The sequence below is a fragment of the Thermobia domestica genome, chromosome 10 (assembly GCF_964235325.1).
Source record: "Thermobia domestica chromosome 10, izTheDome1.hap1.1, whole genome shotgun sequence".
Taxonomy (NCBI): domain Eukaryota; kingdom Metazoa; phylum Arthropoda; class Insecta; order Zygentoma; family Lepismatidae; genus Thermobia; species Thermobia domestica.
In genome coordinates this window covers 152,892,045-152,919,507 of record NC_137463.1, presented here as the reverse complement: position 1 = coordinate 152,919,507, position 27,463 = coordinate 152,892,045, and the positions used below count along the sequence as shown (strand labels likewise).

At 41.1% G+C, this 27,463-nt stretch overlaps 1 protein-coding gene across 1 annotated transcript; it reads left to right on the top strand.

The window, feature by feature from the left end:
• Window positions 1-18,185: 18,185 nt before the first annotated feature.
• Window positions 18,186-21,174, top strand: LOC145661634 (uncharacterized). The gene is made up of 2 exons (XM_081726956.1): window positions 18,186-19,322; window positions 21,118-21,174. Exons 1-2 carry the CDS (start codon window positions 18,186-18,188, stop codon window positions 21,172-21,174), a joined length of 1,194 nt encoding a protein of 397 aa, XP_081583082.1.
• Window positions 21,175-27,463: the final 6,289 nt, after the last annotated feature.

Genomic DNA, 27,463 nt, shown 5'->3' with positions numbered 1-27,463 from the left:
CTATTGTATTGGATGTAATTGCAATACCGGGTGTGGTATTGGAAACTGGACGTGTGGGCGAAGGAAGGTTGAGAAGAATTCCTGAAGTCTGAGATGCTATATGATCTTGAAATTGGGTGCGTTCATGAGCAGAGCGACTATGAAAATTTACGTCTGCGAGGATGATAAAATGTTTGAAGTTATTAGAAATGTGAGTGAAAAAATCTAACGGAATTGGAGTGCCGGGTCTGACGTAGATGGTAGCGAAAGTAAGAGCGATGGATTTAAAATACAAAGTAGCTACGATATGCTCTGGTAAGGCTAGTGCAGGGCAACTATGCTGTCTGAATGGTAGATTATGGCGAAAGCCCATAGCAACTCCACCGTTCGCTCTTAACGCTGGTGTCATGTTATCATGGCGAAGCAACGTGTAGTTAGGAAATCTGCATTGCATGGACTGAGTCAAAAAAGTTTCATTCAGAAGAAAAGCAGTGATGTGTTCTTCTTGTAGGAGTGCTTGAAAAAGAGTTTTATTCTTGGTGATTGAACGAATGTTGAGAAACAGAAAGCTGATATCCATGACGACCAAGATATTAAACAGATGTTTCGAGTGGTGTAGTATGGAAGTGAACATAATTGTTTGAGTAAGTGGCATACAGAGCTACATGAAAAGTGGCTTTAGCGGCAAGAGTGAGTTGCTGAAGGATGTGTGGACGATGGAAAGGATGAATATTCTGCAGGGTTAATGTGAGAAATTCTAACAGTTTACCAACGGTGACTGGATCATCTACTGAAGTTTCTGTGTTGGTGGAGGTAGACTGAGTACATAATGGGACTACTAACTCTGGGTGTGTTTGGTCTGGTGATGGTTTGCGTTTACATTTATAACTATATGTAGGGTGGCGTTCCGCGCACGCAGAACATTGAGGTGGAAGGTTCATATTGGGGCAAACACGAGTTAAATGGGGGCCAGAGCAATACCCACATACAGTGGGGTTTGTGCAGTGCGCTGTTGCATGATTGTTGTATGTTTGACATTTTTCGCATCGCAATGGCAATGGCGCAGACGAGCGAGAGGGTTCAACGCGATGTTTGCGCTTGTAAATGAAGGCACCATGAGTAAGCAGATGGTCGATCGTTTCTTGAGATATGGTTAGGATTCGCACCATGTAAGTAGGCCCAGTGTTATTACGAATGCGAATAATTTTATCAATGGTGTGCCCCTCGTTGCGCAATTCCTCGTGTATTTCATCATCAGAATATGATGGATCGACTCCCCTGATGACTACAGATAACATCGGAGAACGTTTTGGAGGAGGTGGTATCTTACGACGAGTAGTGTTCAAGGAGACAAGCGTAGCATTTTTTCCGAAAATCTCGAACGAGGCTTTATTACGGACTGTAGATAAGAAGTTAGCATCGGATGATTTGAAGATAAACCCATTGCGGGTTTTTACAACTTCAGTGAGTGGAATGCTTGGCAGGTATTTTCGGAGTTGAAGGATGATGAATTTTTCATTGGTGAATTTAGCGTCAAAGTTTTGAAGCAAAAAGCAATGAGGTGAAGAAGAAACAGGATGAACAGATGTTGAGGATCGGCGTGCGGTCGGTGAAACGTCGGCTTCCATGTCAGATGATTCTGAAACATCGATATGGTGCTTCTTAGCAGGAGGCGAGTTTTTGACCCTATCAGAGTAGCTGGGTTGGCTCCGTGGAGATCGAGATCGAGATCTAGAACAGGCTGATGTAGTGGAGGCGGTTGAGCGTTCAGAAGCTCGTCTTTGTCTCTCGGCATAGTCCTTCCGCTTCTCCACCTTCGTGGAGATAGCAGGTGGGCTAACGAAGACTGGTGGTAAGCCTCCATGTCGACTTTCTGAAGATGCTCCACTTTCTGAAGATGCTCGCAAATAACGAGCTATTGCCACGAGAGCTGAACTTTACTCGAGAAGATGGATGATGATATGTGTTGATGAGTAGGTGGGACAACCCGTTCGGATAGTTGTCCAGGGGGAGCAGGTCCCCTGCCTCGATCTGTAGAACCGGCTGCCCTTGGCTTGATCAGTCTGACAGACGGTTCGCGCAAAAGAGACAGGGAAAAAACTCAGGATCAGGAAAAGGAAGGTTATTTGCAAAACTCGTCACTGTTCTCTCAGTGGCGCTTCAGAGCAAGCTCTGGGAAAGTATGATTATGTGATGTTGTAGTTTTTTTTCATTTTTTTCATTTTTTTTAACGCTAGCCATGGGCTAGCAACCTCTAAGAGGGCTACACCCTCTTTTAGGGAAGGGATTTGAGAGGATCACTATGGTAGTGAAGGATTGGTTGTTCGGCTATGGGCTGTGTTACTTATTTATTAAACTTTATTATCATCTTCATCATTCTGGTGGAAAGGTCTTTATGATCTTTACGATCATAAACATATTGGCGGTTATCCTGGAACATAAACAAGGTATAGGCATGAGCATAAATACAACAGGGTTAATAATACAGAAATACGTGGAGAAACACATTCATATATAATCACAATCACATACACATTGACAAGATAGAAAACATATTCATAATCAGTTAGAGGAGAAAACAGAATATAACGAGTGTGAGAAATTTAATACAAGAGACAAAAGCAAAGAAAGAGAAATATAAAGCTTGATGAAAATGAGTGATGAGGTGAAGTGCACTTGGCGCCACAACACAACATAAGTTTGTTAGAAAGACGAATGAGGTTATCTTCTGCCTAGGGGTAGCTCTAGACTAATGGAGACGTGGTGAACCCTGTTAGTGAAATGGAATCACTGTGCATAGGATGGAAAAAGATGGGGAAGATGAACATGCAAACGATAGTCTTCGAGGATCTGGAGATCGAGATGGTCGGGAGGTACTGTATAACAATATAGTGTAAAGAGAAGATGAAGTGGAGTATTATGATGTTGTAGTTTATTTTTTTTATTTTTTTTTTTTGCTAGCCGGAGGCTAGCACCCTATTAGAGGGCTACACCCTCTTTGAGGGGGGAGAGGTATATAGGATTATTGGATAGAGGGTTAATAGGCAGATGGGCTAAGTGATTTAATTTATTTATTTATTTATTTATTTATCATCGAATATCTGGGCATTATGACCTTTTCGATCATAATCATAAATTAAGGAGAGGTGAAACTACTTAACTATATAAGTATAAATTGATGTTACACATTGTTATATACACATAGAATGAATGAAAAGTGAAATAACACTGATAATGAGTGAGAATATAAAGTGATCATAAACATATAAGGAACTTTATATGAAGAAAACAGGCATAAATAGTTAAACTCCAGACACAACTATATATATGATTTGATGATTGAGAAATCCTTATAGATTAAACGACTAATAATTAGAGGTTATATTAAAAGAGAATGAAGGTGAATAATGGGATGAAGTGCGGTACACAGGACAAACACAAGGGAAATTAGTATGACAAATGAGGTTATCTTCTGCCTAGGGGCTGCTCTAGGCTGATGAGGACGTAGGGAGCCCTGTTAGAGACAGAAGGTCTTACTGTGCAGAAAATGATGGAAATATGTGCGGTAAGTGGGCATGAATTTGATAGTCTTCGAGTAGGAGTAAGTCCGGGTGATCAGGTGGCAGCGTATAACAGTATAGAGTGAAGAGCAGACTAAGTGGGGAATAAGCATAGCGGGGACGGACAGGATGAAGAGCATGATAGTGCATAGTATCGAGGAGTAATGGCTGATGAGAAGTGTATCTGACAGTGATGAACTTCTGTCTAAGAGATTCAAGATGATACGAAATGTCGGGGAAGGTGACGAGATCATACAGCTCACGAGTTGGGCTTGGTAATTGAATACGATGTGCGATGCGGATCGCATGTCGCTCTAGGATGCGTAACTTTTCATAATATGTTGGAAGGGCGGAAATCCACGCGGTAAACCCATACGTAAGCACTGGTCGCATGAACACTTTATATGTATTCAGAACTGTTTTAGGTTGTAGGCCCCAGGTTGTGCCAGTCAGTCGCTTCAGAAGGTTCAGGCGCTGATAAGCTTTTGCAGCTACTTTCTTGAGGTGTGGTTTCCACGTGAGGTGAGAATCATAAAGAATGCCCAGATAAGTAACGGATCGGGTTTGAATAATTGGAGCGTCATTAACTGTGAGTGAAAGCAGCGAGGGGTTACGGTGTACTCTGGTGCGTTTTCGTGGGGGTATAAAAGTAATGGCCTGTGTTTTTGCTGCATTGATTGAAAGACTCCACTTCTGGCACCAATGGGTGAACTTGTTGATGGCTTCTTGGAGAGCTCGAGTGATCTGACGGATAGTATTTCCTAAGGCTAGAAAGGCAGTATCATCAGCATACTGAAATAGGTACACATCAGGAGGAAGTGGAGGGAAATCGGCTACAAAAATGATATATAACAGCGGAGATAGAGCAGAACCTTGTGGTACTCCTGACAGAAGGAAGATGGGATGAGAAAGTTGATTATTGATGCTGACGTAGGAGAGACGACATACAAGAAAGTGATAAATGAAGCGAATATATGTAATGGGAAAAGCAAAATGGAAAAGCTTATGGAGAAGTGCCAGGTGCCAGACTTTATCAAAGGCTTTTTCGAGGTCGAATAAAAGTAGACAAGAAGGTTTGACAGAATTATAATGATTTGCGATGAGACTGGTGAGGCGAAGGAGTTGATCATTGATAGAGAAGGCCGGGCGAAAACCTGCTTGATGAATAGGAAGGATATTTTTGGATTCTAGGTACGGGTGCAATCTTTTAACGATGATGCGTTCGAGAATTTTGCTAAAGGTGGATGTCAGTTGAATAGGTCTATAAGAAGATGTGGCGGTAGGTGGCTTGTTTGGCTTCAAGAACATAAGTGTTTTAGAAGTTTTCCAATCCGTTGGGAAGAATCCGGTGCGGAGAATGAAAGTATAGATGAGGGCGAGAAGCGTTAGAAGTATAGGAGGGCCTTCTTTAATGTGCCTATATGTTATATTGTCAAAACCTGGGGCAGAGTTACGTTTGCGGTTAACGACAGTGAGAATTTCGGTTGTGGAAATGGGTGTTGTGAGCGGATGATTTGGATGCGTATGATTGATACTGGGCTGTAAATGAGGAGAGTCAAGTGGTAGATGGTCAACAGGATGCGGAGCTGTGATATCAGTAAGAGGTGTAGGTGTGAAAATTTCCTGCAGGTAGTCTGCAAAGACGTTGGCTTTTTCCTGATCACTTTGAAGTGGTGTGTTATTATGGAGTAGAGGATAATGAGGTTTTGTATATTTACCGCAGAGTGCGTTGAAACGTTTCCAGAATTTAGAAGGGTGGTTAGTTTCATTGAGGTTATTACAAGTTTTTACCCAGTTTCTCAGTTTATATGCCTTGAGATAATTACGAACAGTGCGTTGCAGTTGGTGATGGTGGTGAAGGGTTTCTGGGTTTCTAGTACGAACGTATTCGCGATAAAGCTGTCGAGAGCGGCGAATCATGGTTAAGTATTGAGGCGGTAGTTGTGGTTTGTATGGAACAGAAGTTGAACATGGAATATAGAGTTCGGATGCGTGAGAAATAGTAGAGCTGATTGTAGTTGATTGTAGTTATGCTTTGGTATAGCTGCTCTTCCGTAGATGGTGGTGCGTGATTTTGAAGTGATTGGGTAATATGTTCACGGTATTTGTTCCAGTCGGCTTTGTCATAACGAAGTGATGTACGAGGAGGTGGTGCATTGACAGGTTTGTTGGCGGTATTGTGGTGATAAATAAGTTTGAGAGGTGCGTGATCGCTGCCAATGAGATCAAGAACTTCGACTGTGCAGTGGGAAGCTATGGTATTAGAAGTGATAATAACGTCAGGCGTTGTCTGAGAGATAGGACGAGACGGTGTGGGTAAATCATGTATAATTCCTGTTGTATGCGAAGAAATAAATTGAAGGAACGTAGTGCGTTCATTATCAGTTCGACTATGGAGATTGATGTCTGCCATGATTAAATAGTGCTTAAAGTTATGTGAAATGTGTTCGAAAAAAGCAAGAGGAATCTGATGTCCAGGACGGATATAAATGGTGATGACACTGATTGCGATATTGGGAAAATATAATGTTGTGATAACATGCTCTGAAAGATTGGTAAGTGGACAGGTATGGCGTCGAAATGGTAAAGCGTGGTAGAAGCCAATAGCGGCGCCACCGTTAGCTCGGTGAGCAGGAAGCTGGCTGTCACAACGAAGTATGTTGTAACGGGGTATGTGTATAGTATCACGGGGTTTTAAGAAGGTTTCGTTCAGAAGGAAGGCGTTCACCTTTTCTTCTAGCAGAAGCGTGTCAAAGAGCAGCTTGTTTTTGGATAAGGATCGAATGTTTAGAAATAAGAACACAATACCCATGATATGAAGTATGCAGAGGTAGTTAGAAGTCGGACGGAAGATTTGTTGTGTGAAAATAGACATCGGTGTTCGAGTACGTAGCATTAAAGGAAGCATGGAAGATGATTCGGGCGGCATGAGTAATCTGTTGTAAGATATGTGGGCGGATAAAAGGATGGATATTTTGTAAGGCGAGAGTTGTGAAAGCCAGAAGTTTATCGATAGTGACTGGTGTGGATTCAACTGGAAAGTCTGTGTTGTTGGATGAATCAAGTGTTCGTAATGGAGCTACTAATTCAGGATGTGAAGTTTCTGGTGGAGGTTTCCCTTTGCACTTATAACTATAAGTGGGATGTTGGTCATTGCAAGTAGCGCAGCGAGGTGGTAGGTTTAGATTAGTACATGAACGAGTAGGATGAGTGCCACTACAGTAGCCACAGACGGCAGTGTTACGACAGTTTGCAGTTGTGTGTTGGTTATAAACTTGGCATTTCTCGCAACGAATCGGTAACGGGGGTGAAGAACGAGAGGGTTCGACTCGATGTCGTTGCTTATAGATGAAAGCACCATTTGCAAGTAGGGTATCGATTGTTTCTTGGGATGAAGTTAATATCCGTACCATAAAGGTCGGTCCTTGATCATTGCGAATTCGAAGTGCTTTCGTGATGGTAAGTCCCTCTGCCCGCAACTCTTCTGAAATTTCCTCGTCTGTATACGACGGTTCAACTCCCCTAATAACCACGGACAAAAGGGGAGGTTTCTTAGGAGGTGGTGGTTGTTTGAGTTTCCATTGTAGCGTTCTTGCCAAAGATTTCAAACGAGGCCTTGTTGCGTACAGTGATGGCAAACTTGGGATCAGTTGATTTCAGAATGATTCCGTTGCGAGTCTTAACAACTCTAGTGACGTTTATGCTTGGAAGATACTTCCGTAGCTGGAGAACTACAAACTTAACATTTTCGAATTTCGGGTCAAAATTCTGGAGTAAAAATGAATGTAGCTGATTTTCGGATGATGGAGTAATCATAGGTGATTGTGAAGAAGTATGAGCAGTTTCCAAATCCATAGCATTGGATGCTGACGATGTTTCTGACAAATGTTGTCTCTTAGCCGGCGGTGAGTTTCTTACACGCTCAGCATAATTCATAGTGCGAAGTGGCGATCTTGATCGACTGGAGGCGTTCGAGATGGTGGAGGCATTGGAGTGCTCTGAGGCTCTACGTTGTCTGCTGCCCTCTTTCCGTCTTTCCACCTTCGTGGCTTGAGCCGGTGGAGCGAGAAAGACTGGGGGTAATCCTCCGTGACGACCATCCATCGAAGCCCCAGTGATCTGAGGAGGATCCGCCATGGAGATCAACAGATGGCCCGAAGCCCAAACTTAAGGTACTAGAGCAGTGTACAATGATGTGATGAGAGATGATGAAGGTGAGGTGACCCGTTTGGATAGCCACCAAGGTAGGAGGAAGTTTCCGGACAGACCCGTAGCACTGCACACCCTTGGCTTGATCAGTCTGGAGTGCAGGGCTCGTAGGAATGACACAGAAAAGTCTCCGGGATATGGAGTAGGTAGGTTCCAAAAAGCACAATAGCCACGCTATTGCGGTTGTCGCTAGCAGAAAATCGCTTGCGACCGAAAGTATGTTGTAGTTTTTTTTTTTTTTTTTTTTTTTTTTTTAGCTAGCTCGGAAGCTAGCAACCTCTTAGAGGGGTACGCCCTCTTTTAGGAATGGGATATTGAGGCAAAGGGTGGAAGCCGTATATTGGGAGAGGATCTAAGGGATGTATAGGTTACATTTTCTACAGTTATATTCTTTTATTGCATCATTTATTAAAAGCATAATATACATATGAGTATAAACGGACATTATGATCTTTGCGATCATAATCATACATACTGGTAGAGGAAAAGGTAATAATATAAACATATAACAACAAAACAAGAAAACATATTGAAGGTACGATAAGAAAATTAGCAAAAGAAAAGAAAAAAAAACATAGTACTAGATACATAACACAGACGATGAAGTATGATAGTTATATATATTGATAGATGAGATGGTCATGGAGGATGGAATGAAGTGCAAGCACGTCACAACACGAGGGAAAAGTTAAATGAACAAATGCTGTTATCTTCTGCCTAGGGGCGACGCTAGGCTGATGAAGACAGAGGGAGCCCTGTTAGTCACAAAGGAAGATCACTGTGCAGTATATGAAGGAAATATGTGAGAGAGATGAGCATGAATACGATATTCATCCAGGAGTTCCAGGTCAAGATGATTAGGGGGTAAAGTGTAGCAGTAGAGCGTGAAAAGAAGGTGCAAAGGGGTATAGTAGTAACGAGGTCTGCACGGGTGCAGTGAAAGGTAGTGCATAGTGTCGAGAAGCAGGGGGTGGTGACGGGAGTAGCGATCAGTGAGAAAGTTACTGCGTAAAGTTTCTAAGTGAAATTTAAGAATAGGAAATGTAATGAGAGAGTATAGATCACAGGTGGGACTAGGTAATGAAATACGATGGGCAAGGCGAAAAGCATGGCGCTCAAGAACTGCAAGCTTGTTATAATAGGATGGTGGTGCGGACATCCAGGCTGGAAAACCGTAAGTAAGTACTGGCCGAAGGAAAACTTTATAAGTATTGAGAACAAGCCGGGAAGAGAGACCCCAAGTAGTTCCAGTTAGTCTCTTGAGTAGATTTAGTCTATTATAAGCCTTAGTTTTAACAGAGTTGAGGTGAGGGGTCCAAGTGAGATGATGGTCGAAAATGAGGCCAAGATAAGTGACAGTTTTGCTAGGGTGCAGTGGTATATCATTGACATGTAATGAAAGGAGTGTTGGATTACGATGTACTTTTGTGCGTTTACGAGGCGGGATGAAAACTATCGCTTGCGTTTTACCGGCATTAATTGTTAAGTTCCATGTTCGGCACCAGTGTGTAAAACGATTGATAGCTTCCTGAAGTGCGATATTGATTTGCGGAATGGTGCGGCAGAGAGCAAGAAATGCCGTATCGTCGGCGTATTGAAACAGATGGACAGTGCGTGGTAGGTCTGGAAAGTCAGCAACGAAAAGTAGATATAACAGGTATGTTGTAGTTTATATTTATGACACTTAAAATATGAGAGTATATATGAGAACGCATATGCGAAAAAATTTTGTAGACAGAAGTTTTTACTTATTTAAGACTGCTGTGTAGTTACAATAGAGAATTTTGAACCCGATTTTTAATTTATTTAGGAATGATTCAATACAATATTATAATTATTTGTGGTGAACATGGTAGCAACACATGATTGCATGAAAATCTGTGGAGCCATCTATTGCATAATATGGAAAACACGATTATGGGTGTATTTGATAGAACTACACGATGAAGAATTACATAATTACAGCATTTGTGGCAATAACATAAAATTTTATGAGAACGAGAGATACCATGTGAGTGTGAGACATGCATTATATATTGAATAGATTTATGTTTTATTAGGATATAGGTGTACATACTACGCGTTAATACAGACACAGAATGAATTATTTTTATTTTGTACATGAAAGAGAAAATCCCCATATATGTTTTAGCTGTGGAAAAAAAACAGAAATATGTGTACATCACATTAGTATGTGAAAGATACACAATATATAAACTTTAATGGAACTTATACGTTTGTTTGTTTGTTCGTTTGTTTGTTTATAGCTAGTCATATTGACTTGTACCATTTTAGAGGGTTACGCACTTTTTAGGGAAGAGTGATGTATAATTGGAGGATTTAAGGATTGTGTGATGTTTCATAGAAGTTTTTATTACATTATAATAATTGCTAAGGTCTTAAGGATCTTACCAATCCTTAACATTTGCTAGGAAATTAACGAGGAAATTGCAGTTAGTGTAGTATTGTATAGAACTGGAAGAGTAGAAATATGGAAAGAATAATGAATATGTACTGATAAAGTATATTATACTTGTATATTGTGAATGATGAGCATGAGGGATGAGGCGAGGTGTGCTAGTATATCACAGCACAGAAGTGTTAGGCAGATGAACTTATTTTTTTCTTTTTTTATTTTTATTTTTTATTTTTTGCCTAGGGGCTGCTTAAGCTTTAATGTACACAATGGGAACCCTGGTACTGGTAGATGGATTTAGTGTACAAACAATGGAAATATGAGTGGAAGATGATTATGAACTTGATAATTTGTGAGGCCCTACTGGTTTAAGGGGTCAGGAGGTAGATTGTAGCAATAGAGAGTATAGACTAATGATAGCGTTGGAGGATAATATTAACAGGGAGAAGGATGGAGAGCTAAAAGGTGCGTAGTATTTCTACACTGAAACCCTAGTGTAGAATGACATGTATATTAATTGGTATGCCATTATCCACTTGGATTAAAAAAAAATTGAAATGGAGTCCCATACACTTAGGCTACTGTGATTTGTTGTATAAAAAACTCTTAGACACTTTATAAAAAGCGGCCCTGAAAAACACAGATACAGAGTGTTTAACCATTACATAATTCAAACTTGATACTTGTAATGAATATGTTCAAATAATTGGAGCATCCTAAGATCGACCCCAAGCACTAAAGGTGAGCGCCTTACCACTAAGCCACCGCAATCCCCAAAGAAGAAGAACTTCAGTTCATTTTAGATACTTAATGCTGACATCAGAATATTTACTTGTGCAGCATGGAATCGAACTCTAAATAAATGTAAAGATTAAATAGCAAATTGTCTCTTACAAATAAAAAAAAATTACTTACTTACTATGATATCTGTGTACGCTTAATTATGAAATTATTTTGAATAATAAATGAAATCTGTGAGCCCCTACGATTATGTCGGATCACTTTAGAAAGGTTATGAAATTGGTGGAATGAAAAAAGTGGTAGTACATTGTTTTTGTTCAGCACATTTTATAAGAAATAAATCCAAACTTAATGTATGTCATAAAAAATGTTGAAATAATTGATGCAAGCGGTAATCGAACCAGGAACCCTAAGCAGTGAAAATGAATGCTTTACCACTGAGCCCTTATGGCTCCGCTATGAGAAATAAAATAATTGATGCAAACGGTAATCGCACCAGGGACCCTAAGCAGTAAAAAATGACTGCTTTACCATTGAGCCATTATGATCCTATAATGATAAATGAATACCTAATGAAGAAAAGTCTAACTGTAGGAACCAACTAGCACCGAAAAACTTAACATTAAAACTTTGTCAGCATAGTAATTTTCTAACTTTATTTTATTGGATGCTCAAGGAAATTGTATTTCAAAAGTGTTAAAATTAAATGTGAATCATGGGACTGACCTGTTATGAAAGAATAAAAGTTTGGTCTCAATAAGAAAACAATAGTGAACTATGGCTAACGTACTTATAGATTTATCATCAAATCTTTGAACAAATCTTTTCTGTTTGAACAGTACATAAGTAAAATTAACGAACAACTGTGTGTCAAATAAGTAAGATTAATATATACTAAAAGATGGTTGTTTTCAAGAACTTGAACTGAAAATTGCTTCTACTGGCCTTCTTTTTTAAAAAAACAAGTAGTTAAATGAAGTGATAGGAAAAGGTGGTATTTTAAGTTTACTTGACCTCCCCTTTGAAAAGTAATGGGATATTTTTTATATATATAATCTCACAAAGTTATTGTTCGTGAAGAAAAGTGTAAATAAAATAATGATTTTCTACATGACTATGGTCTGTCACCAACGATAACATGTACGCTATCCGCTTAGCAAAGAGTAGGAGGGTCATGTTGGGAGATTGAATCTAATTCAATACAATAGAGAGATATATAACCTAACGCATCGACATAAAAACCTGTTTAAATAAGTAAATGATCTTTGAATATGTGTCATATAGACATGAAAAAAGAATACAGATAAATAGGAAATAAATCAATGATTACTTGTACAAATAAATTTTAGTTTCATGAAACTTCAAACATAAGAAGAAGTTTGTGAAACAGTTTATTCTCCTTTGCCATTGCAAAGTTGGTGTTAGCTTTTTTTTCTTTCCTAAGCTTTTAACATATAGCGTACCTAATGAAAATTCACAGGAATTTCTAGCACTGATCAAATACATAATGTAGGCTTCAGTTTTAACATATATTTACAACTTACTACATGGATTGTCTACAAGAATCCTTAACATTTGGCGAGTTTTCGATAGCATTTGTTCCTCCCTATTGTACGCAATACTTTATCTGTAAACATATTTAGCGAAAGTTCAATAACTATTGTCTCATGATAACAACTGTAATAAATTTTTCAATTGTGGAGTATTCTGTAGATAAGATAGCACCACTCGTTGCTAAAAGTTGTCACAAAAGGAAGTAATCTACCATGTCTTAAATGTAAAATAACCAAAAGTATATTTAAAAGGGTTTAAAAGCATTATTATTTATCAATACGTTGGAATCCAACAGGCTAATTAAAAACAAGTAAATACAAAGGAGCTATTGGGGTTCAGGTATCGTGATTTCTAATTATTGCTTTCAATGTGAATATATAGAAATTCAAGCACGCGCAGTAAACGGTCTGGGTAACTTTGTCGTTGTAAAAAATGATGCAAAGATAAAATATTCAAGGTAATTTGGATAAAAAAATAGTATCTAAAACTAATAGGGGGTGAATCTAGCTTTCGAACCTTTGTCACAAGTCACATAACTGATATCATTCATAATCTTCCAAAAACCCAATAGGTTTATATCACAAAGCATACCAAATATTCTCATTACTTCTGCTAATCACATTTCACAAATCTATATTGATGTTCTCAATCCAATAGGAATTGATGTGATCATGTTCCAATCAAATTACAATTTAGTACTCAACATACGTCTCAGTCTACAAAATTTCGAAAAACTAAAAACCATTTTAATAAATTCACCTGAAAACAATACAAACATATCTATCGGCAGCAATAAACCCTTTGCAAGCTCCTACATCAAAAAACAAACTGTATCATAACATTCATATCATCATAACTTCAATCCAAGAAACTAGTTCACTTTACATACCAGTAACTACATTAACCACTTATCGAGCAACATTGCCACCAAATATCTCACATTTATCACTCGCTCTCAACAGTTTTATCGTAAATATCAACGTATAAAAAAAATAAAAAAACACATTTCACCATCACCAAAAAGTTCAAAGGTTGATCAAAAATTATATCTGTACTTACAAGCTATGGTGTCGGGATAAAATCTGTAATACTCTCTCTGACGTCACTCATCCTAACAAGTACTGAAAACATTTCAATGCTCTTTGCAAAAGCAGTAAAACACCATATCCATTATTAAATGGTGCCTTATCTATATAGACAAACTCTTCCAAAGCTGCCGTTTTTTGCTGATTTCCTTCAAGACTTCTTCACAACACTCCGTCCCACATATTCATATAGACATCCAACCAACACAGTCATTTCATCTTCTCCTTCATTACAACCTCATATCCTTCATACTCTTCCGCAAAAATAGATCTCAAACAAAACCAATCATAGTTCAAAATATCAGTACAGTTGTTCGTAACAAAAGAAATAGTGCATCTGTCTTTAATTCAATAAACTATCGTCATATGAAACTATTCCCTCTTATATTACTTACTTTGTTACCCATAATTTTTACTTTCATTCTGCACACTGGATACTTTCCTGTCACCTGGAAAACCTCTAAGACGATAATGTTTCCAAACCAAAAAAAAAAAAAACTCATACCATCTTATCATCCTACCACACAATTCAATTAACGTTTGCTTTTAGTAAAACCCTATAACGTATTATAGTAAGACGTCTGCATGCATACATAAAAACACAAAATACTTCCCATACATCAAGCAAAATTTCGCCCAAAATATTCGATCAACAATCAACTACCAGTCTTAACCACCATGGTTACACAACATTATAATCAGGTCAAACCAACATGTCTTGTATTATTTAACCTCGAAAAATATTTAACAGAGTAAAACACCGCACATTTGCATACACATTAATTCATCTTCAATTTCCTATCTCGTATATAAAACTGATATACAAGTTTTTAAATCAACCGCCTGACATATGTTTCAATATATAACTGCTTCTCCCATCCTATTTTCCTTCACTGTTGAGTATCTCAAAAAAATCTGCTCTGTCACCAGATCTCTATCTTCTCTATGTTCCCAATATGTATCCACTTCCTGATAACTTCAGCTCTTTCAATATGCCACCAACAGTGTCTTTTCTTGCGTTAGAATCTAGTATCCAATCCATCAACACTGCTCTACAGATAATAATTAACAGTTTTCTTCAGTGGTACAGCAAATGGAAACTAACAATCAACACCACAAAAACACAAATTATCATCTTCATTCCTCCGTAAAAACATCAAAAATCCATAAAAATCCTAACTACCTTTCCCTAAAACTAAATCAAACTCTCATCCAAGCACATTCAAGTGTAACTTAGTTAATGCTCACATTCACTAAACATCTCAGTTGAAAACATCTTCAAACAATCGCAAAAAGCATACAATAGAGTTAACTTATTAAAAAAAAAAAGTGTCAGCAAAACGTCCTGGGTACTGAAAGTAAACACAATTCTAAATACATACAAGGCGTCTTTTACGGCCTGTGGTAACTTACGAAAATGCTGCATAAATTAAAACCATCCACACAGTTTACAAAAACTTATTAATGTTGGAACAATGTGCTTTCCGCATTGCATATCGAGTCAAACTGAGTAGTCCTACAGCAAAGTTGTACAACGAAATTCAGTTTCCTACACTTCATTTTCATCTTAAAACTTTGCGTCTCGCATACATATGCTCTTGTTATAACCCATGGCCCCTTACTTTAAAATACTACGCACCTTTTAGCTCTCCATCCTTCTCCCTGTTAATATTATCCTCCAACGCTATCATTAGTCTATACTCTCTATTGCTACAATCTACCTCCTGACCCCTTAAACCAGTAGGGCCTCACAAATTATCAAGTTCATAATCATCTTCCACTCATATTTCCATTGTTTGTACACTAAATCCATCTACCAGTACCAGGGTTCCCATTGTGTACATTAAAGCTTAAGCAGCCCCTAGGCAAAAAATAAAAAATAAAAATAAAAAAAGAAAAAAATAAGTTCATCTGCCTAACACTTCTGTGCTGTGATATACTAGCACACCTCGCCTCATCCCTCATGCTCATCATTCACAATATACAAGTATAATATACTTTATCAGTACATATTCATTATTCTTTCCATATTTCTACTCTTCCAGTTCTATACAATACTACACTAACTGCAATTTCCTCGTTAATTTCCTAGCAAATGTTAAGGATTGGTAAGATCCTTAAGACCTTAGCAATTATTATAATGTAATAAAAACTTCTATGAAACATCACACAATCCTTAAATCCTCCAATTATACATCACTCTTCCCTAAAAAGTGCGTAACCCTCTAAAATGGTACAAGTCAATATGACTAGCTATAAACAAACAAACGAACAAACAAACAAACGTATAAGTTCCATTAAAGTTTATATATTGTGTATCTTTCACATACTAATGTGATGTACACATATTTCTGTTTTTTTTTTCCACAGCTAAAACATATATGGGGATTTTCTCTTTCATGTACAAAATAAAAATAATTCATTCTGTGTCTGTATTAACGCGTAGTATGTACACCTATATCCTAATAAAACATAAATCTATTCAATATATAATGCATGTCTCACACTCACATGGTATCTCTCGTTCTCATAAAATTTTATGTTATTGCCACAAATGCTGTAATTATGTAATTCTTCATCGTGTAGTTCTATCAAATACACCCATAATCGTGTTTTCCATATTATGCAATAGATGGCTCCACAGATTTTCATGCAATCATGTGTTGCTACCATGTTCACCACAAATAATTATAATATTGTATTGAATCATTCCTAAATAAATTAAAAATCGGGTTCAAAATTCTCTATTGTAACTACACAGCAGTCTTAAATAAGTAAAAACTTCTGTCTACAAAATTTTTTCGCATATGCGTTCTCATATATACTCTCATATTTTAAGTGTCATAAATATAAACTACCATACACATACTTTTCCAGAGCTGTGCTCTGAAGCGTCGCTTCTTGTATGGTGACGAATTTTGGAAAAACCTTCCTTTTCCTTATCCTGGGTCTCACCTTCTGTCTCTTTCTCACGAACCGTCTGTCAGACTTATCTAGCCAAGGGCAGCCGGATCTAGAGATCGAGCCAGGGGAGTTACCCCACCTGGACAACTATCCAAACGGGTTGTCCCACCTTGCTCATCTCGTTCATCACGCATTTCTGCATCATTCTTTTGGCTCACGGCTCTCCATTATGTCTGATCCTGCTATTGCTACTGGATCCTCGTTAGAAGGACGACATCAAGGCCTTCCTCCTGTGTTTGCCGTTCCCTCTGCTTCGGCTGCGAAAGTGGCCAAGAAAAGGGATTTGAGCAACAGACAGCGGACTCAGTCAGGCAGTTCTACTGCCTCTACAACTTCTAATGTGTCCACAAGGTCCAGATCTCCACACGGTCAACAACTTTATGCTGACTCTGTTAAGCAGACTCGCCAACCGGCAAAGAGACAACATCGAGAAAATGCTTCGGATAATTCAGACATGGAAGCCCAGCCAACCAACATCAATAACTCATCTCATCTTTCATCTTCTTCACCGTCTGTCCCGATACTTCACTCTTTTCTGCTTCAAAATTTTGACACCAAGTACAGTAATGAGAAATTCGTAACAATTCAACTCCGCAAGTATATACCGAGTGCTCCTCTTTCTCAAGTCGTAAAATCACGAAACGGCATGATACTGAAATCTCCAGACCCTAATTTCGCCATCCTAGTTCGGAATAAAGCTTCATTTGAGATCTTTGGAAAGCAGGCTATCATTACATCACTTAACTCCGCTATACGTAAACAAGCGCCTCCCCCAAAACGGCCTCCACTTCTTTCCGTGGTTATTCGTGGCGTTGATCCCTCGTATACCGAAGAGGAGGTTCAAGAGGAACTTCAGTACGAAGGGCATACTGTTCAAAAGGTTGTTCGCATACGAAACAATATTGGTGCCACCTACATGATGCGTGTCCTTACGTCTTCTCAAAGCACAATTGACAACCTGCTCTCTTATGGAGCATATATTTATAAACGTAAACATCGTGTAGAGCCCTCCCGGTCGTCTGTGCCTCTCCCACTACGGTGTGAAAAATGCCAACAATACAATTCACATCACACATCTGCCTGTCCAAATCCTACAGTTTGCGGCTTTTGTTCTGGCTCTCACCAAACTCGTTCTTGTCCCAACATGGCACAGCCTCCGAAATGTTCTACTTGCACCGAACAGCACCCAGCTTATAGTTATAAGTGCAAAGGCAAACCTTCTGCTCAAGAGTCACATCCCGAACTTGTTGTTCCGCTGAAAACCGCCGAATCATCCACTTCCACCGATAATTCCGTTGATGACCCCGTTACAGTTAGTAAATTACTAGAATTCCTTGCCCTTACTTTGCAAAACATCCACCCTTTTCAACGCCAACACGTTCTTCAACAAATTATTGCCGCTGCCAAATCTACATTTCATGTATCTTTGTTCGCAACTTACTCTAATAACTATGTTCACTTCCACACAACTCGCCTCGAAACCTCAGTATAATCGTACCCAGTATGGATATAGTATTTTTGTTTCTTAATATCCGATCTCTTGTTAAAAACAAAGTGCTGTTCGAAACACTCTTACTCGAAGAACAAGTCACAGCTTTCCTACTTAATGAAACTTTTCTCAAACCCACTTCATCTTGTTCCCTTTCTCGTTTCACTTTACTCCGTCACGATAGTCATATGCCAGCCCTCAGAGCCAATGGTGGAGCTGCAATTGGTTTCCGACATACAATCCCGTTTCGGTCTCATAACTGTCCTCTATTACATCTCCCAGAACACATCATCACCACATTATATTTCCGTAACATCGCCCTCACCCTTGCTACTATCTACGTGCGCCCTGGCCTTCCTATACCTCATGCCTTCTTCTCACATATTTCCAATACTTATAAACACTTTATTATCCTGGCTGATGTAAACTTTCATAGCCGTTCAGCAGCTGAACAAACCTCTTTCACTGACTTCATCACAGTTCATACCACAGGAACTTCTCTTAATCTCCCTCGCTGTACTCGCCCCATCAGTAATACCACTCCAGATATAGCAATAGTCTCAAACACAATCATTAATCGTTGTACTGTTGATGTCCTCGACCTAATTGGCAGTGATCACGCACCCATCAAGCTCATATACCATTCAGGCCTGACTACTGTTCAATCCTCATTTTCGCCACGCATCTCACTTCGCTATGACAAAGCTGACTGGACTCAATATCGTACCTATCTCTCAAACACCTTAGTTGATTCCACATCTCCCACTACGCCGGACGAACTCACAGATCTAGTTACTCACTTAACCACTTCCATTCAACAGGCATCTGCACTCTATATTCCGCAATCAGAATCAATTCCATATCGTCCAAAACTACCACCCCAATACCTAGCCTTTGTTCGTCGATCACGACAAGCTTACCGTGAATTTCTACGCACCAGGAATCCCGACGCCCTAAGACTTCATCACCAACTTCAACGCACAGTCCGTAACTATATTTCTGCTTACAAATTACGCCAGTGGGTGAAAACTTGCAATCACCTATCCGATACTGTTCATCCTAGTCGCTACTGGAAACGCTTCAATTCTCTTTGTGGCAAGCATACCAAGACCCCATATCCGCTTCTTCTACAAGATACGCCATTACATTCCGACACCGAAAAAGCAAATGCCTTTGCTGATTACCTCCAAACTATATTCACACCCTCAGCATCAGATAACATAGGCACCAATCATCCAGTAGATCAAGTAGACCTTAACTGTCCATCACTCCAACCTCATGTCGCTCATCCACTACCCAATCATGTTCTTACCAGTCCCATCACAGTATCGGAAATCACCTCTGTTGTCCAGCACAAACGCAATACCTCACCAGGTTTCGACTCCATTACCTATCGCCATATTAAGGAAAGCCCCGCTATACTACTCACCATTCTGGCGCTCATTTATACATTCATATTACGTACAGGTTTCTTCCCCACAGACTGGAAAGTTTCCAAGACTCTCATGTTCCCCAAACCAGGTAAACCACCGTCTGCTGTTTCTTCTTACCGACCTATTCAATTAACATCTACTTTCAGCAAAATATTCGAGCGCATTCTTGTGAAACGTCTCCACCCTTATTTACTAGACCGCCAATTACTGCCGAGTCATCAAGCTGGTTTCCGCCCCTCCTTTTCTATTAATGATCAGCTACTTCGTCTAACAACACTCATAACAAATCATTACAATTCCATCCTACCATCATGTCTTGTCCTTTTTGATCTTGAAAAAGCCTTCGACAAGGTTTGGCATATTGGGTTAATTTATAAACTCATTAAATTTCAGTTACCGCTGTCATACATTCGCATCATTTATCATTTTCTTATCTGTCGCATCACTTACATTGCCATTAACGAACAGCTATCACATCCAATTTTCCTCATGTGCGGTGTTCCTCAAGGTTCTGCTCTTTCCCCATTATTGTACATCCTATATGTTGCCGACCTTCCACCTCTTCCTACTGACGTCCACCAGTTTCAGTATGCAGATGATACAGCCTTTCTTGCTCTTGGCAAAACTATTCAGGATATCAATCTTTCATTACAGATAGCCATCGATCGTTTCACCCACTGGTGTTCTAAATGGAAACTCAAGATTAACGCCACAAAAACTCAAGCTATTGTATTCATACCACCACGTAAACGAACTAAAGTCCACCGGAATCCATCTCGTCTGTCACTTCATGTCCATAATACGCCCATTATTCCCACACGAATCGTTACATACTTAGGTATCGTTTTCGACCATCATTTAACATGGAAACCGCATCTTCATCATGTTAAAACTAAAGCTTATAACCGTCTAAACCTCCTGAAGAGACTAACCGGCACCACCTGGGGCCTCAAAGCATCCGTTGTTCTCAACACCTACAAGGCTTTCCTCCGACCCATTCTCACATACGGTTTTCCGGCATGGATTTTCGCCCCTCCCTCGTACTACACGAAACTAGCCATTTTAGAGAGACATGCTTTTCGCATTGCCTACCGCATTTCTCTCCCCAGCCCAACCCGTGATTTATATTCCTTAATATCATTCCCCATCCTCAGCTACCATCTCGAAACTCTTCGCTTAAAATTCATTACCCAACGCTACACACATCACCATCCTCTACTGTTTGAAACTATGCACCACCTTGCACTTCACTCCTCGCCTGCACGATACCATAATACTCCGCTTCATCTCCTCTTTACATTATATTGCTACACAGTCCCTCCAGACCATCTCGATCTACAGATCCTCGAAGACTACCGTTTGCATGTACATCTTCCTCATATCTTCCCATCATATGCACAGTGATTCCATTTCTCTAACAGGGTTCACCACGTCTCCATTAGCCTAGAGCCACCCCTAGGCAGAAGATAACTACATGCGTCTTTCTAACAACCCTCTATTGTGTTGTGGCGTCAAGTGCACTTCACCTCATCCCTCATTTTCATCATGTCTTCTGATTTGTTTCTCTGCTCTTTAACTTTGTATTAGATTTCTCACACCCATTATATTGACTATATTTTCTACTCTCTTTCTGCCTTATATACTATGCTGTTTTTATGTTCATGTCTGTATCTTGTTTATGTTAAAGTGTAACCTCCAGTATGTTTATGATCGCAAAGATCATAATGACCTTTCCTCCAACTGATGATAAGAATAATAAAGATTAATAAATAAATAATACATCCCATAGCCCAACAACCAATCCTTCAGTCCTCTAGTAATCCTCACACTTCCCTTCCCTAAAAGAGGGTGTAGCCCTCTTAGAGGTTGCTAGCCTATGGCTAGCTTTAAAAAAAAAAAAAAAAAAAAAAAAAAAAAAAAAAAAACTACCATACTGACCTTGCGACTCTAGGCGAAAGTCTATGTGTCGTGCGATCTTAGCTCATCTTATTATTCATCTCTTTGTTCAGCTAGCGTGCGGAGGATTCTGTTATAGAGTCGACATCGGCCTCACGGTCCGAGCCGCACAGTCTCTTTGCGGAGGATTCTCTTATAGAGTCGACATCGGCCTCACGGTCCGAGCCGCACATTTATAGTCAGGGCCTTTGTTACTAACTTGGTCGTACAGTCTACTTATACCTGTGTGGGGCGCTACACTTTTAGTGTGCGAAACACCAGGCACTTACTAACATCTACTAGTTGGCGACGTAACACTTCGGTGTTAGCACTCTCGCCTTTTCATTACTGATCATGCCGGGACCTCCTAACCCCGCTGACAATCCATTAGGGCGTCATACTCTCCCTGCAACTGTGATGGGGCCACCTCAGGATCGTCGTCCACGGCCACGAGAACGAGAACGCACCTCCTCAGGAGCTTCTTCTGTCTCTCTTGGTTCTCCTGTTCGAGATAGAGATCGTTCCCGATCACCGACTCACATCAAGAAACTCAAATATACTGAGGCTCTCCTCAGTCCACCAAAGCCTAAACCGCCACAACCATCAGTAGCTTCTGCTTCTACTTCATCCACTGAGGAGCCTATCATCATCGATCAACCATCTACTTCTAATTTTACCATCCTCTTCAGTAATTTAAAACCAGAGTACTTCAACATCAAGCCAATGTACCTCCAGCTCATGCGCTACTGTACACGCCTTGATCTTCAGCAATTAATCAAAACCCAAAATGGCATCTTACTAAAAACAACCAATCCTGGCTTATATGACCATCTAATTTACAAGGTCGGACCAGCTATGTTTGGCACCAATGCTAAGATTACTCTTCTGAAAACGCCCACTCAGAAAACACCACCGCCGCCACGTCGCACACCCTTATTATCCGTGGTGATTCGTGGTGTCGATCCCAGCCTAACAGAAAAGGAGATCTTGGACGAACTGAAAGAGGACGGCTACCACCCAACACGAGCCTTACGTATTAAGAATGCTACTGGTCCAACTTACATGGTGCGCCTACTTACAGACGACCAGACGCTTATTGACGAACTTCTGCAGAATGGCGTTTATATCTACCGCTGCCACCATAGGGTGGAAGCGTCACGTACTCCACCGCCTCTTTCCATACGCTGCGAAAATTGTCTCGCCTATAATTCACATCCTACAAACAAATGCACTCTACCATCCGTCTGCCCCCACTGTAAAGGCACCCATAAGCTGAAAAATTGTCCTAACTTACAGCAACCTGCTAACTGCAATACCTGTGGTGGACCTCATCCAACTTACTCGTATCAATGCCCGCAGAGACCGAAGCCTTTACCCGATAAACCGGAAACCGTAGTGCCTCTTCGTATTCATCCGGCAACCCAGGTCTCTATAGGCACCCAAACATCACTCCTACCGCCACCTACAGTCGAAACCATGCTGCAATTCATCACTCTTGTTCTCCAGAATACCTTTCCCTATCAACGGGAAGCTATTCTCACTCATGCCACGAAAGCAGCCCATGACATATTCCACCTCCATATGGCGGCTACATACTCTGGACTTTCAACTTACTTTCATTTCCATTCTGATACTCCACCATGAATACTCGCACGCAAAGGAAACGGCCAATCAAACTCCTATTTTCTAACATCAGATCATTACGGACCAATCGCGTCCTTTTAGAAACCATGGCTGCTGCACATAACGTTGATTGTATCCTACTCAACGAAACTTTCTTAAAGTCCAGCGAACGTTACTATTTTCCTCACTATCATCTTACACGCGCAGATCTCTCGGCCCATCCAGCTCGCGGGGGAGCAGCTATAGCGGTTAAACACTCTCTTCCACGGCGTCATATCCAACCTCCTAATCCACAACGCTACTCTGAACATGTGATCCAAACCATCTACTTTCCATCTCTTACATTCACAGTTGCCACTATTTACGTCCGCTCTACCCAGCCATTACCGTACCATTTTCTCACTTATCTTGACTTGAACTTCCGCACGTATATACTTCTAGCAGATATTAATTACGCCTCACGCACAGCGGAGCAGCGACAGCGCTGTACTGATTTCCTAGCGACTACCCATAGCACTCTTCTTCCCCTACCTCACCACACTCGGCCAGCTAGCAATACCACCCCTGATGTAGCCATAGTGTCTAATAATCTTTTATCTCGGACGTCCGTGGAAATTCTTGGTTCTGTGGGCAGTGACCATCTACCGATCCTCCTGACTCTCACCCAAACTATACCAACCACTGCTGACATTACTTCACCTCCAACATATAACTTTACTGCAGCAAACTGGGATCGTTATCAAGATATTATCACCACCGACCTCGGCAACCTCACTCCCACACTGGACTCCATAGCCAACGTCGATCAACTCTGCACTACACTTGAGACCGCAATCATACACAGTACTGCATGCTCCGTACCAAAATCCTCACAGCCTAAGAGCCGTCCAAATCTCCCTTCTGGAGTGTTAGCCATCCTCGCACGATCCGATCAGTATTTGACCGAATATCATCGCACCAATGATCGTCACTTCTTACACTTACATCGTCAATTCCAGCGCATGGCAAAACATTATATTATTGCACGGAAGAGACTGAACTGGCGCATATCTTGTAACCAGCTACTTGACGAACGCAACCCAACTCGATTCTGGAACCTATTCAAACGACTAACATTCCAGAAGCATAAACCTCAATATCCATTACTTACTAACGGCACTGCCCCTACTACAGACTTGGAGAAAGCCACTCTCTTTGCCAATCATTTCGAGGCGGTTTTTACCACCCATTCTTCACCTCTCTTTGCTCATCCTAGTGATCGGCACATCACTGCAGTCGGTGATCCGGAGCAAGCACGCTTTGCGCCGAACTTCATTCAACTCCCTCAATGCGACGATCCACTTCTGGCACCCATTACTTCCACTGAAATCTTAGAGGTCCTCAAATACCGTCGCAATACAGCACCAGGCAATGACAATATCTCCTATCGTCAACTTCTCCATGCACCTGCCATTTTTCTGCTCTTACTCGCTCAGCTGTACTCCACCATACTAGCAACCGGCTACTTTCCAACGGCGTGGAAGCTTGCTAAGATAGTGGTCTTTTTAAAACCTCACAAAGACCCCTCCTCAGTGGCATCATATAGACCGATCAGTCTCACGAATGCTTTTAGTAAAACATTCGAACGTATCCTTATGAAGCGTCTGCAGCCATACATTAACGACAGGGCCATCATTCCACCTACTCAAGCTGGTTTCCGACCTTCCTTTGGCATTAATGATCAACTAGTCAAACTATCCTCCCTGCTGGTCAACCATTTTAACAAACGCCTCCCGTCAGTCCTAGTATCACTTGATATCGAAAAGGCTTTCGACACTGTTTGGCACGCTGGACTAATTTACAAACTTACCTCCCTTCTGCCGTTTCCCTACGTGCGGATAATAGCTCAGTTTCTTCACCATAGACGGGCTTATATTCAGATTAATCACACCAAATCCCCAACTTTTATACTTCGTGCCGGCGTTCCCCAAGGTTCCGTGCTTTCACCCCTCTTATATTTACTCTATGTCGCTGATATGCCTCAACCACCGCCTCCAGTCCATATGCTCCAATTTGCCGATGATACTGCGTATCTCGCACTTGGGTCTTCCGTTGACCAAATTAATCACATCCTTCAACGAGCGCTGGATAATCTTGTCGCCTGGAGCCTCAAATGGAAACTTAAACTCAATCCAACGAAAACGCAGATGACCTTATTTGGTTTCAAGAGGAATAAGTTTTGCCCTACTCGCTATCCCGAGCGCCTCACGATCACCCTCTTGGACTCTCGACTTCCGGTCCACGATACCTTAACATATCTTGGTGTAACATTCGATAAACACCTTACATGGAACGCCAACCTTCGTACTTTGGAAGCCAACATTCGCCGTCGCCTTAATCTCCTTCGACATCTCAAAGGCACTACGTGGGGTCTAAACGCTAAATTACTATTATACACCTATAAGGTCTTCGTCCGACCGGCGCTGACACATGGCCATCTTGCCTGGCTATCAGCGACTACCAACTTTTATGCACGCCTCCAAATCCTCGAACGCCGTGCACTCCGCATAGCATATTCTCTACCGCAGCACACACCTACTGCCGAGGTCTACCGACGCACCACTATGCCTACACTTCTTCCTCATCTCCGACGCCTTCGCAGCCGCTACATCTTCCAGCGCATTTCAAATGCCCATCCTATACTTCACGAACTCCTGGACCAAACACCTACGGAGCCCAGATACGCATACCCGCCTGTCGATCATCTACTGGCCATTTACGAACAGGACAATTCGCCTGCGACGCACAACCCGCTTCGCCGTATCTATCGCCACTACGGCCACATCCATAATCCATGATTCCACACATGGATATCTCCGTAGTTTAGCTTCCACCGTCTGAACACGACCATATTCCAATCTATGCAACATTCCATGCTCATCCCCACTCGACTTACCTCTACACATCTTTATTAGATGACGTATTTGCATCTTAATTGCATAACAGCCTGAGAACCTTCTCATATACATTCGCCACACCTTTTCCTCAATCACTGGCCATAGAGACGGCATAACCGTCTGCGGCCCGCCCATCCCCGGATGGGAATGAAAGCCTTGTGAAAAAAAAAATAAACTACCATCATCAACTCAGAATTCAGGGTCGAATCATCGATTCATATATCTGAGCTTGATTCTTAACGCTCTGTAAGCATCTAATTGTGTTATTGTTCATTTAGGGAGGATTGTTCTGCTCCAGACAATCGACATCCCCTTGCAGTCCGTATTGCTGACTCAAGTGGGAGCCCGTGGTCATCATCATCTAATCGTTTCTTCATCTCTTGTTGTGGAGGGCCAGTGCTTGCACTGACCGACATCTCCGCGAGGACGTATTGCTTCCTCAAGTGAGAGCCACAGTGGGCTTCCTCTCGCTCTTCATTCATACTACTGCCTAACAACACTTTCATCTGAATCGCATCGTTGCTAGTTTAGATCATCATCATGCCCCCCTCCCCGACGGGAGCGAAGGGTACAACCACGAAACCAGGTCACTCTGCTGGTACGAAGACCACTAAAGCAGATACCTCTAAGCAAACTGAATCTCGATCTCGCTCACGATCTCCGATTGGGCACTCCAAGGAATCAGACGCTAAGAAACCAAGACACTATAGCTCTGATGGAGAATGTTCCAATGCCACAGTGACTGCGAGAAACTCCGAGATGGACTGGGCTAATGCGCCATCCTCTCCTACTTTGCCAGCTAACAGAGAAACCATGTATAATTTCATCCTAAAGAATTTCGATACCAAGTACCGGACTGCACGTGCCATCTTTATGCAAATCAATAAATATGTTCCGCGCGCTGATGTCCACCAAATCATTCCTACTAGGGATGGAATCATATTGAAATCGCCTAACCCTAACTTTCATATTCATGTTAGAAACAAAGCTACCTATGAAATTTTTGGACCCCAGGCTGTGTTGTCACCTCTTAATCCGAGCCAACGGAAAACACCTCCGCCACCTCGTCGTCCACCACTTCTCTCAGTCGTTATCCGAGGCATTGAACCCGAACTCACTGACGATGAGATCTTTGATGAGCTGCGATACGAGGGCCTGGAAATCAAAAAATGTATTCGAATTCGTAACAACAATGGCCCTACCTACCTTGTGTGTGTTTTGACCGACCAGCAGCAAATAATTGATCATCTTTTGGCTAACGGTGCTTATATATATCGCCGCCGCTACAAGGTAGAGCCTTCTCGCACGCCTCCACCTCTTCCAATACGATGCGAGAAATGCCAAACCTACAACGATCATTACACCCATAATTGCAAAAACACCGTCAAATGCGGGTACTGTAGTGGCAATCATCTGACCAGAAATTGCCCCAATTCAAGCGCACCTCCTCAATGCACCACTTGCCCTGAAAAGCACCCTACATACAGTTACCGTTGTCGTGCCAAGCCCGCACCTGCACCTGATAAGCCAGAATTAGTA